General features: G+C 44.4%; 1 protein-coding gene and 1 long non-coding RNA gene across 2 annotated transcripts in view; both read left to right on the plus strand.

The window, feature by feature from the left end:
• Positions 1-189: 189 nt before the first annotated feature.
• Positions 190-12927, plus strand: part of BFSP2 (beaded filament structural protein 2) — a 68179-nt gene continuing 55441 nt past the window's right edge. The window contains exon 1 of the mRNA XM_058729921.1: positions 190-810. Coding sequence (XP_058585904.1) covers positions 319-810 — 492 coding nt within the window. The 5' untranslated portion in view covers positions 190-318. The remainder of the gene's footprint in view (positions 811-12927) is intronic.
• LOC131511853 (uncharacterized) lies at positions 3576-6081 on the plus strand. The gene is made up of 2 exons (XR_009261777.1): positions 3576-4185; positions 5764-6081. It is a non-coding gene; the product is annotated as an uncharacterized LOC131511853 (long non-coding RNA).

Genomic DNA, 12927 nt, shown 5'->3' on the forward strand with positions numbered 1-12927 from the left:
AAGTACACAAATCCAGATGAGCCACCCCCACAGTCCGCACTGATCCAGCACCCCCATCACCAGCAGAAAAATCTGGGAGGTCAGGCACATGACCTTGCAGAGAATGCATGAGTGCCTTTCTGCACGCAGCCCTGGGCAGGGCCTGTTTCCCTTTCAGCTCGGTGAATGGTGGAAGCTCATGGAAAACAGCAGACAAAGCAGCCCTGGGGATAGGGGAGCTTCCAGAGAGGCCCACAACTGAGCCACAGGGACACTGGGGCTGGAAACCAAAAGTCACTGGGCTCTGTAAGCCCACTAGGCACAGCAGAGGCAGAAGGGATGACGAGCAGCAGGCGAGTGGTGGTGGACATGCCCACCGGTGCCAGCTCCAGCTTGCCCCTCCAGAGGCACAGGGCGTCCTTTGGGGGAACATGGTCATCATCCTCCCTGGATAGCCCCCCAGCCTCCAGGACCAATGCCATGGGTGGTCTCGTCCGAGGACCCAGAGTCTATGTAGGGATGGTGCCCAGTGGGTACACAGGTGGCCTGGGCACCCGCGTGACACGCCGGGCCCTGGGCATCAGCAGTGTTTTCCTGCAGGGCCTGCGGAGCTCAGGTCTGGCCACAGCACCAGCTCCAGGCCTGGAGAGGAACCTCGGTGCCGTTGAGGACCTGGGGGGTTGCCTGGTGGAATACATGGCCAAGGTTCATGCCCTCGAGAACGTCAGCCAGGAGCTGGAGGCACAACTGCGCGTGCACCTGGAGAGCAAGGCCACACGCTCCGAAAGCTGGGGTGCCCTCAGGGCTTCCTGGGCCAGCAGCTGCCAACAGGTGAGTACGTGGGCTATGCCCAAGGGCTTTGTGTAGGGCCAAGAGAGGATGCTCACAGATGCCTGGGGGGTCATCATCAGAGAGCAAGGATGCTGAGGCAGGGGCAGGGGAGTGAATGGTCTCAGGCCAAAGAAACTGACCATAGCCTCTTACTCTTTCATGCTCAGAAATACTGATGACAGTGATAACAATGACAGTCACCATTTACTGAGGTAGACTAAGGGCCAGGTCCATAGGAGTCCCTGTACATGCACTGTCTCCTGTGTTCAAAGCAATGCTAGGCAGGGACTTATTCACTGACTGTATTTTTCAGATGAGAAAACTGAGGCACAAAGAAATTAAGTAATTTGTCCAGATCATGCAGCCCATAGGGAAGCTGAGCTTTGAGCCCAAATTGTTCCAGTTCCAAAGCTTGCATTCATCCCATTAGCCTGGGCTGACTCTGTACCCTTTGTATTAAGCAAGGGTTTTTACAGACATCATCAAATGGAACACCATCGAATGGATATGGCATTAAAAACAATGGATAAATGGGGGTGTGTTCCTGTATCCATCGACTACAGCGCTGTCCAATAGAAATAGGAGCCACAGGGTAATTAAAAAGTTTCCATTACCCACAGTAAAAAAAAAGTAAAAAAGAAACAGGTAAAGTTAATATTAGCATATCTTATTTAACTCAGTATATTTTAAATGTTATTTCAACATGTAGTCAATATTTAAAATATTAATGAAATAATTGACACTGAAATAGAACTTTCTGCCGTGATTGAAATGTCCTATACCCACACTGTCCAGTCTGGTAGCCACTAGCCACATATGGCTATTGAACATGTGAAATGTGGCTAATAAGATAAGGAATTGAATTTTTATTTTTATGTTTATTTTATTTTATTTTATTTAAATGTAAATATGGGCTCCTGGGTGGCTCAGTCAGTTGAGCATCTGACTCTTGACTTCAGCTCAGGTTGTGATCCCAGGGTTATGAGATCAAGCCCCAGGTCAGGCTCAGCGCTGAGTGTGGAGCCTGCTTAAGATTCTCTCTCTCTCTCTCTCTCTCTCTCTCTCTCTCTCCCTCTGCCCTGCCCTGTGTGTGCTCTTTCTTTCTATATAAATTAATAATAATAATAATAATAGATTTAAATAGCCACATGTGGCCAGTGGCTATCTCATGGGACAGGGCAGGACACAGAGGTTTCATCATTCCCCCTTGCTTGGTCAGGATGTGCTCTCCAGGGTGATTGCTGCAGAATGCTGAGCTCATCTGTCACGTCTGGCCTGCGGCCTATGGTTCCACCACTGGGACTCCAGCCAGCATTGCATATCTCATCAGGTCTCTGTGGGTGGCTCTTTCTTGTCCCTTCCCTCCCCCACCTCCACCCGACAAAGGCTGGCCTTAGGATCCCTCTGAGCTAGATCAGCCTCCAACTCAGCTAGGAACTGCCCTTGTACCCTGAGGCCCAGCACGCAGTCCCCTGAGAGGAGGTCACAAGCCTCCATTTGTGTGTGACTGGGTGATGCAGAGCAGGAACACTGAGAGGCTCCCCATTCCCTGCCTGCCTCCCCTTTCATCCCAGGATGCTTCTCCTTCATGGGCTCATAGGCAATCACTGCTCAGCTGTCAGCTCAGTATGTGTGATGTGCAATACTGTCCTCTTGGCTTTCCTCTGGAGCCGTTGTCCTGCTTTCATTGATCTGGGCTGTGAGAGAAAGCCAACTTAAGAGCAGCTTGGGGCTTAAAGCTGTCGAATCTAAGACAGCCATCCCTCCCAGATCCTCCCTGGCAGCCCTGAGTCCAAATATTTGTGTCCTATAAACCACCAGGCTGTCCCCAGATATTCCAATATTTCAGCATGTGCAGGACAATTTCTCACATTCAGATGCCACACAGGCTTTTCATGAGAAGTCAGGCATCCTGATTTCTAAGTCAGAAAGTATGGCCACAAAACATAGTCCATATTCAACTGTAGCTAGCTACAGGAGATTGGGCAACTTACTCAACTTCTCTATGCATCATTGGCCTTATCCGTAAAACGGATCTAATGCTGTGGCTATTACAGCAAATACATAGATATGTAAGTTGCGTGGTTCCTGCCTGCAGGTAGACTACAGGTCAGAAAGCTACACCATGACAGCAGCACAGCCACAGGGCTGCCAAAGCAAAGGCTGGATGCCAAGACATTCAGCCCTGACACTGCTGGTCATTTTCCTCTTAAATGACCATAACTGGGGCGCCTGGGTGGCTCAGTTGGTGGAGAGACCGACTTCGGCTCAGGTCATGATCTCATGGTTTGTGAGTTCGAGCCCCGCGTCGGGCTCTGTGCTGACAGCTCAGAGCCTGGAGCCTGCTTCAGATTCTGTGTCTCCCTCTGCCCCTCCCCCACTCACACTCTGTCTCTCTCTGTCTCAGAAATAAATAAACATTAAATGACCATAAGTGAGATCCTTCATATGACTACAGAGTTCTCTTTTTCTTCCTTTTTTTAAAGCATGAACTTGAAGATACAGTTAGACCAACCTGTAAAATGAAGTTATTTCTGTATCACACAGCCCAGCCTTCCAGCCATATTAAGCTCTGTTCCGCCACAAAGAACCAAAGAAAATTCTACATATGCACATTAATTTTCCTTTGTTGCAGTTACAAAGCTGACCCACGCTTTCTACCCCTCCAGGCTTCAACATAAAGCTTTAAGATGGCTTTGCTCATGCCTGCTCTCCTTCCTGGTGTTCTCTACCAGTCACCAGCATCATCTTTTGGACATATGGGATCTGACTGTATTATGTCCCTGCCCAACACCTTTCTGGACTCCTCATCACTGTCAGGACACAATCCATGACTCTGGGCTCAGTCCCCAAGCCCTCATGAAGCCACGTCTCTGTCCCAGCCACATCACCCACCTAAGAGACCCTGAACACAACTGCGTGTCCTCAGCCTGCTCCTTTGTGATGCTCCCCCTGTTCCTTCTGTGATCTCATGACAGCCTCTACACACATCCACGGTGGTAGTTAGTTACCATGTTGTCCTGTGGTCCCTTGCCTGGCCGTGCCCTCGCACTCTTGGCCACTTAGGAAGAACCAGCTGTCCCCACCAGTGGAAAGACTGGAAAGAGCTTAAACTAGTTCAGCTTACAGTGAACTTACATTTGGATGTTGGCTCTGCCACCTGCTCACTGGGTGCCTTTGGGTCAGTTACTTAACTTCTCTCAACTTGTCTCCTCATTTGCCATTTGGGGATTACTTTATCTACTGAGGAGAACTGTTAAGGGGGTTAACTGAATGTTACGGACCCAGTAAAATTAGTGACTAACAGCTTAGAGAGACTGCTTCACTCACAGCATTGCAGCTACCTGGAGCCATGTACAGGATTGATGCTCAACCGTGAGTGGGGCCCCGCTTCAAATCCTGGTTCTGCCACTTATGTGGACCAGCCATTCCTTTGCTCTATGTCCCCCTTTCACTATCTATAAAATGAATGAGCACTGCCCAGGGTCGCTGTGTGCATGAGATGAAATAAGATGCAAAAAGGTGCATTGGGAACTGTAAAGTACGATGCACAGGCAGCAGGCCGTCCTGAGAACACTCTACCCCAGTCCCCTGGGGGCTGAGCCTCAGACCAAGGGACTCACCTCTGGAGGCCATGGCCCCCCTTCAGGGCCTTAGCTGGATCCCTTCTTCCTTTCTCCACCCCAAGAGTCCTCTTCACCCAACAGCCGTGCGATGATAGCTCCTTCACAAGCCCTATCTGTCCTCAAAAGGCAGGCCCAACTTCTGGCTACTCAGAAACCCAACTTCTGGCTAATCAGAGACAAAGCCTTTCCCACTGGGGAATGGGGGCCCCCACTGCCTTCCAGCGTGCTTTGTCATGGAGCCCTAGACCCACCAACCAGCCAGTTCCCATAGAACTGCAAGAGGGGCCCACCCCAACCAGGGCCCCTAACCTCTTCCAGGCCTAGAGAACAGACTACCAGCAATTCATTTATTTCAGAAAGTGCTGCCTCCCCTCACACAGGCTTCAGAGGCAGCCATGCCATGCTAAGAGTGTCTGGGCTCCGAGAATCCAAAGCTCTCAGCTGCTCAGTCCTGCGACCCTGGGAACCCCAGGCCCCCACCCACCACCAACTCCAGTTAGGGCCTCGTCACAGGCTCAGGGAGGGGCGGGTTGCTTCCTGGGGTGTGGCACAGAACCAGGAATGGCAGCACCACACTGCATCTAGAAGGCAGCTAGAGGGGAAGGGCGAGCCTCTTGTCTACCCTTGACCCAGGCACCTGCAGGGCCACACTGAAGTTCAATCCTCTTAGCGTTGCCTATCCTCCATGGGTCAGAGTGGCCAGTCTGTGGGAAAGGCAGATGCCAGGCAGGAAAGGAAGGCTAACCAAGCAGTTGGTATACCACACAGTGCCCCAAATAGTGGGGCAGGGCCCCCGGGGGGCCTAGAAGAGTTTGCATTTGCCCCCTTGAGTATCCTTGTGTCTGAGGATGTGCAAGATTAACTAGCAAAAATTACCATGACAAGACAAGAGAAAAACCACAGAGTTTTATATTTTGCCACCATTATTTATTTATTTTATATTTTACCACCTTTCAAAGCACTTTACCCCCTGCCTTTGGAACAAGGAGCTCCATGTTTTCCTTCTGCATGAGGACCCACAAATCACATAGCCAATCCTGCTAGGGTTAATGTATACAAAGTCCCTTTTCACTTCCAAACCTCTCTCTCCCCACTCCTCAGTTATATTAGAAACTCAGCCACTTCTGCTAAGCAGTAAAAACAGACAGTAAAACTCTCAGGTGATGGCCCCAGAGGCCAAAGAGGGCACAGTCCCTGCCCATTGCTTGGGCAGAAACTGACTCTTTTCCTCTCCTGCTTTGCCGAGTGCTCCCGACTTCTCTTGCCAAGTGAATGGTGCTCATAATAAGTTCTGGCAGCAATGTCAGACCCTTTCATCTTCAAATAGGCCAAACACAAGCTTGGAATTAGGCAGCCTCCCTGTCTCAGAGCTGCAGAGAAAAGGAGACTGGGACAGAAGAGATGCAGCCATGGAGGCAGAGTCTCAGAGCACAGGGAGCAAGCCAAGGCCAAGGCCAGAGAGATGCTGCCTGGGAAAGAAAGGGGAACGTGGAGGCTTTGGTTTCCACTGAAATTATTGGTCTCCGTGGGAGAAAACAGCAGCTTACACCTCACACAGCAAAGGTTGTTAGCTGGAAGAAAGGGGAAATCGAAATCATTAAAAAGCAAGAGAATTAGAATTTAAAATGAACCTGATTTGAATATTTTTCCTGCCTTTCACAGTTCCTCTTTCTGTCCTTGCAAAGAGAGACCCATACTCTGGGGATCTGCCTATTTGGGGGAACTGCTGGAAACTTAGCCAATCCAGGTGAGGGCCAGTTTCTCTCCCCACAGAACCTGTGGTCCTAACAGGGTTTTTTGGTTTTGTTTTAAAAGAAAAAGAAACAAGAACTAACCCCCCAGCCCCAGCCCCCAGTGCCCCTGATCATTGTTCATGATTCACAACCTGGTGTCCCTGAAAGGGGGAGAGAGAAAGAACCCTGAGCTATTTTAGTATCTGCAACACCCTGCATAAATTTACCCAAGATAAACCACCCCATCTCTTCTGAGTACTGTACATGTACTTTGGTCAGAGGAGGCCAGTAAGTTAACTACTTTGTTAGCCAAGTTATAAAGGACACTAAAGTATCATTAGAAATGTTACTTTATGGAGAAAAAAATGTATTTAGGAGACTTCCTCTCAGGGAGAGTGACATATAAGAGTGGAAGAAATCTTTGGAGGGAGCAGAGGCAGGGAAGGAGGCATGAGGCTTCCCCCAAGGGTCTTGGTCCAGAAATATAGGCAGTCACGAAACTGCTTTCTAAGAAGGGTAGTTTCTGATTTCCTGGGGGTTCTAGCTCTGCTAAGTAGAGGATATCTGTGCAGAAGCAAAACTCTGCTACAGAATACGGGGGGGGGGGGGGGGGGGGGAGAAGGAGTGCTGTCATTGGAGGCTCATTGTCAAATCTCGTAAGATCTCTTAAAATGCGCCGGCCATGTTGAAGAGTAGAGGACTGGGCTGTCCCAGTGACAAAAAATAGGGGATGGGCTACAAAGACTGACAGCAAATTCTTCACTGATCTTGCTACATCTTGATTTCTCACCTGAATAATAAGGATAATTGGAGACTTTCTTGACATGATAAAATAGCTAAGAAAGAAATACAAGAGGACTTCCTATAGAAATTAAGAACAAGATAAGGATGCCCACTATCTTTACTGTTTTGGAACACTGGTCAGAGGTCACAGTTAATGCCACACAAGAGAAAGGAATTGGAGGTATAAGGACTGGAAAGAAAGAAGGAAAATGCTGGTCTTTCTGGAAAGCCCAAAAGGATCCACATGAAAACTGTACAATAGAAAATAAGTTAATTTAGGAAAGTAGCAGGTTATACACATTAAAGATATATGTTAAATATATATATACGCACATATAGACATATGTTTATTTCACATATAAATGGCTGCCATCTCATTTATGATAGCAAAAATTAAAATAACTCTAAATAAACTTAACAAGAAATGTCCAAAATGTATATGAGACAATAATAAAACTCTTCTTGAAAGGCATAAACAGAAACAAAGACCATGCGCTTGAATATAAAGACTCAAGAAAAATCAGTTCTCCCTAAGTTAATTTACATATTTAATGCAATCCTAATTTTACAATATCATAGAGGTTTTTTTTTTTTTTTGAACTACAAGGGTTTATTGTAAATTTTATTTGTAAAAACATAAAGGCAAGAGGGGTGCCTGGGTGGCTCAGTCAGTTGGGCATCCGACTTCGGCTCCGGTCATGATCTCACGGTCTGTGAGTTCGAGCCCTGTGTCCAGCTGTGTGCTGACACCTCAGAGCTTGGAGGCTGCTTCGGATTCTGTGTCTCCCTCTCTTGCTCTGCTCCTCCCCTGTTCATACTGTCTGTCTCTCTCTCAAGAATAAATAAAACATTAAAAAATAATTTTTTAAACATAAAGGCAAGCATAGCCAAAAAGAAAAACTGAAAGAGGAGAGCAAGGAGGGAAACGTCAGCTCTCCCAGACATTGAAATATACTAGAATCTCATTCACAAAACAGTTCCATATTGGCCCATAAAAGATAAGAAGACCAATGGAACAAAATATAAAATTCAAAAGTAGGCCCTGCTACATACAGAAATTTAGTATTGATAAATGCACTATTTGAATCTAATGGAGGAAATGATGGATTTTTTAATAAATGGTATTCAGACAACTAGATAGTCATAAGGAAAATAAAATTGGATCCATCCTTCACTGTTCCCTAAATCAATTCCAAATATATCCCATTTGGATACATTTTTTAAATGTAAAAAAGGAAACCATACAAGTAGAAAGCATGGGTGAATTCCTTTATAACCTGGGTGTGGAAGAAGTCTTCCTTGATATAATTCAAAATCTAAAAGCAATAAAGGAAAATACTGTTAATTTTATTACCAAAAAATTTTAAATTTTGCATCACAAAATAACACCATAAGCAAAACTAAAAGATAAATGACAAACTAGAAAAAAGTATTTGCAACTTTGAATTCAAAGGATTAATACCTCTATTCTATAAACAGCATTTAGAATTTGAGGTTTTAAAATAAAAGCCAACAATGTGCTTACTGTTACATAGGCTGGAGACACAAATGGAGAGTTGACATAAAATAAATGAAAATGGCTCTAACCACGTAAAAGGATGTCCAACTTCACCCATGATAAGAGAAATACGAACAAAACAAAACAAAAACCTACCTGAGATATCCTTTTCACTTATCAGATTGACAAAACTCCAAAAGCGTGTCAATCTATTTTGTTGGTGAAGTGCTAGGGAAGCAGCCAATTCCACACAGCGCTGATGGGAATAGAATGTTAGAATGCCTATGGAGAAGAACTTGGCAATATCTAGACAAACTATATATGCATTCATGTGATTTAATCCAGCAATCCCACTTCTAGGAATCTCTCCTGATGATAACCTGGCAAACACATGAACAAGAAGTACGCACAAGGTTGTTCATTTCAATCATAGCTATAATGGCAAGAGACTGGAAAAAACCCAAATACTTAGCAATAGGGGACTAGCTGAATAAGCAATGATACATCCACAAAAGGAATGAGGAAGAGCTCTGTAAGTATTATGGAGTGATGATCTCCAAGATGTATTGTTGAGTTAAAAAGCAAGGTGGAGATAGTGTGTATTTCATTCTACCATTTATCTAAGGAAGAGGAAGATATATGAACATATACATACATATTCACTTGTAATTGAAAATAAAAACCACAGATGTTTTTAAATGATCATTTATAGGAGAATGGAGGGAGTAGGGTAGAGGGGAAAGGAATAGGCACTAGAATTCTTTTAATTTATCTTGTTATGTGGAGATGACTTTGGAACCATGAAAATATTTTTGCGGAATTATAAAAGTGACTTTTATACTAAAGTAATTTGCACATCCCTAGTGGGATGCAAAGAGTACTGAAAAAAAATCTTATTAAATCATTTTCAGTAATGATATTGTTCATATTGTTATTCTGACACTGGTGTGTGTGTGTGTGTGTGTGTGTGTGTGTGTGTGTGTTGTACTGTGGGATAAAGCAAAAGAGTAATTCTATTTGTGTCATTGAGATCTGAGACTTTTAGTATGGATAAATGGAGACACACTTGTAAAGCAGATAAAGTTTAGTGACAATTCTCTAGTCCTGAATTTGAATTGAAATTATCCATTTAAAATCATGGTGTATGTGGTCCCAAAATAAATATATACCCATTTCCTAACTCTGGCCAGTGAAAAGACCTAGAAACAATTGTCAACCCACTAGCAATGAGTATTTTTAGCTTCTGATTTGGATCACTAAGTACCATCTTTCATTACAAGAACTGAGGCTCCTTAGTTAGAGAAATGGCTGAATCCAGGTTTGGGAACAGGAAGTGTAAGAGATGAATCTGAAACCTCTTATCATACAAAACCAAGGAAGCTATAAAGAACTGCTAGAGTCATGTGAAAAGACTTAGGAGACAATTTGAATAAGCTCCCACTAAACAAAGACGACTACATATCAATAAGAATATTAACCACAAGGCATTGAGACACATCAAGTATGTTTAAATCTATGAGTTCAGTATAATACAAAAAAAAAAAAAAATCCCACTTATTAGTTGTGTTGGAGTCCACTGGGAACCAACTCATTATTTTGAAACCTGGTAAATAACTAGAAAGAATTAGTCATTTTTCCTACCTTTCCTATAAGAACTGTAGATCCATCAGCATTAATGAAAAAAAAAAAAGAAGAGAGTAATTATCTTTTTTTAGAAATAATACAGCTAAAAAATAAATAATAATGTAACTATTAACATTTTATTTATATTTATAACTAATATTAATCATTAAAATAGAATTCAAATAGCACCACTTTGCAAACATAATTTAAAAATTGGATCTAGGCAATAACAATCATCAAATGGCTGCTAATATCACAAAAAGAGAAACCAGCAGACAGGTACCCCCCAGTAGAGTACACAACATCACCTATGATATAGTCTTACCAGAAAAGAAAAAGAAAACTGAATGTGATTAAGCTTCAAAATAAAACTACGAGTTTACAGAAAATGCAGAGGTCAGATGAACATGTTTATTGGCACCCACTGCGATGAAATCAGCAAAACGCAGACTGGGGAAACTATAGAACTAAACACCCAATGTTTTCAACAAGAAAACGCTGCAAGGAGCAAAAAGGGAGATGAGGTACAGCTATACATTAAAAAAGATTAAACTGACATATCACCCCACTAAAATGGACATTATTTGAACCACTATCCAAACAAACTAAAAATTAGACAATTGAGGAAAGATGAACTGGGTATTTGAGGAATTGTTATTAATATTTAGATGTCATTTTTAGATGTTTTTAGAAGTTATTTTTAAAGCATTTTTATAATTTAACACTACATACTGAAATATATGAAGAAGAAATAATGATATCTGGAATTTGTTCAAAAGAATCTGAAGTGTAGTAGGAATGTGAGGGGATGTAGGGGAAACAAAATAGGCCATGCATTTATAATCATTGGAGCTGGATGATGGGTATATGGATGAAATAATGCTTGTACGTTGCTACATGTATAACCAATGCCCAATTAAATTTGTGGAATTGAATAAAGGAGAAGCTACAGATATTAAGTGAGTAGTAACATAAACAACTGTGTTCACACACGTGGATTCATGAGTCATTCAACCCACCCATGCTGCGGGAGTTTAGAGAAGAGACAGGGTATTCACTGGTCCTCAGTGAGGATACCCCAGGAGGATGACACTCAATGTGGGACCCACAGAACATGCCAGAAGATGGCCCTTCAGACCGGGGCCCCACCTGGACGAAGGTTGGGAATCAGGAAACGGTCTGACCATCCACAGAGCAGTCTATGCATGAGGCAGACTTCTCAACTGTCAAAGAGAAATTTTGCCCTGAACACTTGTTAAAATTGGCAAGACATACCTTATTCAGACTACTGCAGTAGAAGAGAGACACTTGAGGATACAGAACTGAGCTCAACTCCACTGAAACAAAAGACAGAAGGCTTTTTAAATGCTGGGTGTGCCAAAGGAAAAGTGCTGAAGGAGGTTAAAGGAGGGGGTGGTCTATGATCAGGCCATCTGTGTTTGCTAATTGGTGCTTATCCAAAGGAGAAACACACTTCTCATAGCTTTATGACAGGAGCGAATTGGAGAAAGACGCCCACCAAAGTCAGCATCCGACCCTCCCACAGGAACTGGGAGACAGGGAACTATCTCCTCAAAGTGTGCATTTCACAGAGATGGTTCCCAGGTCCTTGAAGCAAAATTCTGAATTGTAGATTTACCTCTCAAAGGCAGCAGATAAAGGATTTACAATTTCGAGTTTCCTAAAATAACTGCCAAGGAAAAGGGAGGTCAGGGGCTTTTTGTCAGGTTTTAGCTGGAAGGAAGAGTAAATTCTTTTGGCAGCATTGACCTTTCTCAGGCAGGCATTTTAAGGGGCCTAGGTCCATGCTAGGAACATAGTCTGGGCTGACAGAAGCCATGCCACGGTGTGGTCAGGCTCCTTAGTGGCTGGACCGGGGTGGGGCAGGGGGGCGGCTAGATGGCATCATTTATGCTGAGGGTTTTCATTCTCACCACCAGGCAGCAAGCTCTTCCCGGTCTCTGCACTGTCCCCCTCAGCTCTCTATTCTAAGTCCGTGGTGTGGAGTGGGTGTGCCCCAGTACACAAAATGTGGCCAGCAGATGGTTGCACAGCCAGGGCTGAATACAGAATCGGACACATTCAAGGTTTCAAATGGGAACCCTGAAGTTACGGGCAGAAAGCCTCCTAAAATCCCACACCACACCGAAATACTGGCAACAGCCTGAATGTCCAATATAGCTAACTAACACAGCAGAATCCTCTGTGGCTGGAGGAAAAGAACTAGGAAGCTTGTTATGTACTGATGTGGGACTGGCACCAGTGTATATTTTTGAGGAAAAAGGCAGGCTGCAAAACCCCATCTATGCTATGCTGCACTCTGTGTGTTTTGTTTTGTTTCCATGTGGGAAGGCAGACTCAAAGCATACACCAGGGGTGGTAGCAGCAGATGCTCCTAGTGAGGGACGGAGACAAGGGTAGGAGCAGGCGTACTTCGGGCGATTATTCTTTTTGCAATGTTGGTATATTTTACCTAAAATTTAAAAAATGAAGTAATAGGGGAGCCTGGGTGGCTCAGTCGGTTAAGCATTCAACTTCGGCTCAGGTCATGATCTCACGGTCCGTGAGTTCGAGCCCCCTGTCGGGCTCTGTGCTGACAGCTCAGAGCCTGGAGCCTGCTTGGAATTCTGGGTCTCCCTCTCTCTCTGCCCCTCCCCCGCTTGTGCTCTGTCTCTGTCTCAAAAAAATAAATAAACGTTAAAAAAAATTTTTTTTTAATGAAGTAATAAATAAAACTCCTGCCAGCGACTTGGGTTGGGAGAGGGGGTGTTCCAGCCGGGCCAGGGTGGGCGAAGCCCTCACAACCTCACAGAAGCTACTGACATGTCCTGGTGGGAAAGAAGGCTCATCTCAA

The sequence above is a fragment of the Neofelis nebulosa genome, chromosome 5 (assembly GCF_028018385.1).
Source record: "Neofelis nebulosa isolate mNeoNeb1 chromosome 5, mNeoNeb1.pri, whole genome shotgun sequence".
Lineage (NCBI taxonomy): Eukaryota > Metazoa > Chordata > Mammalia > Carnivora > Felidae > Neofelis > Neofelis nebulosa.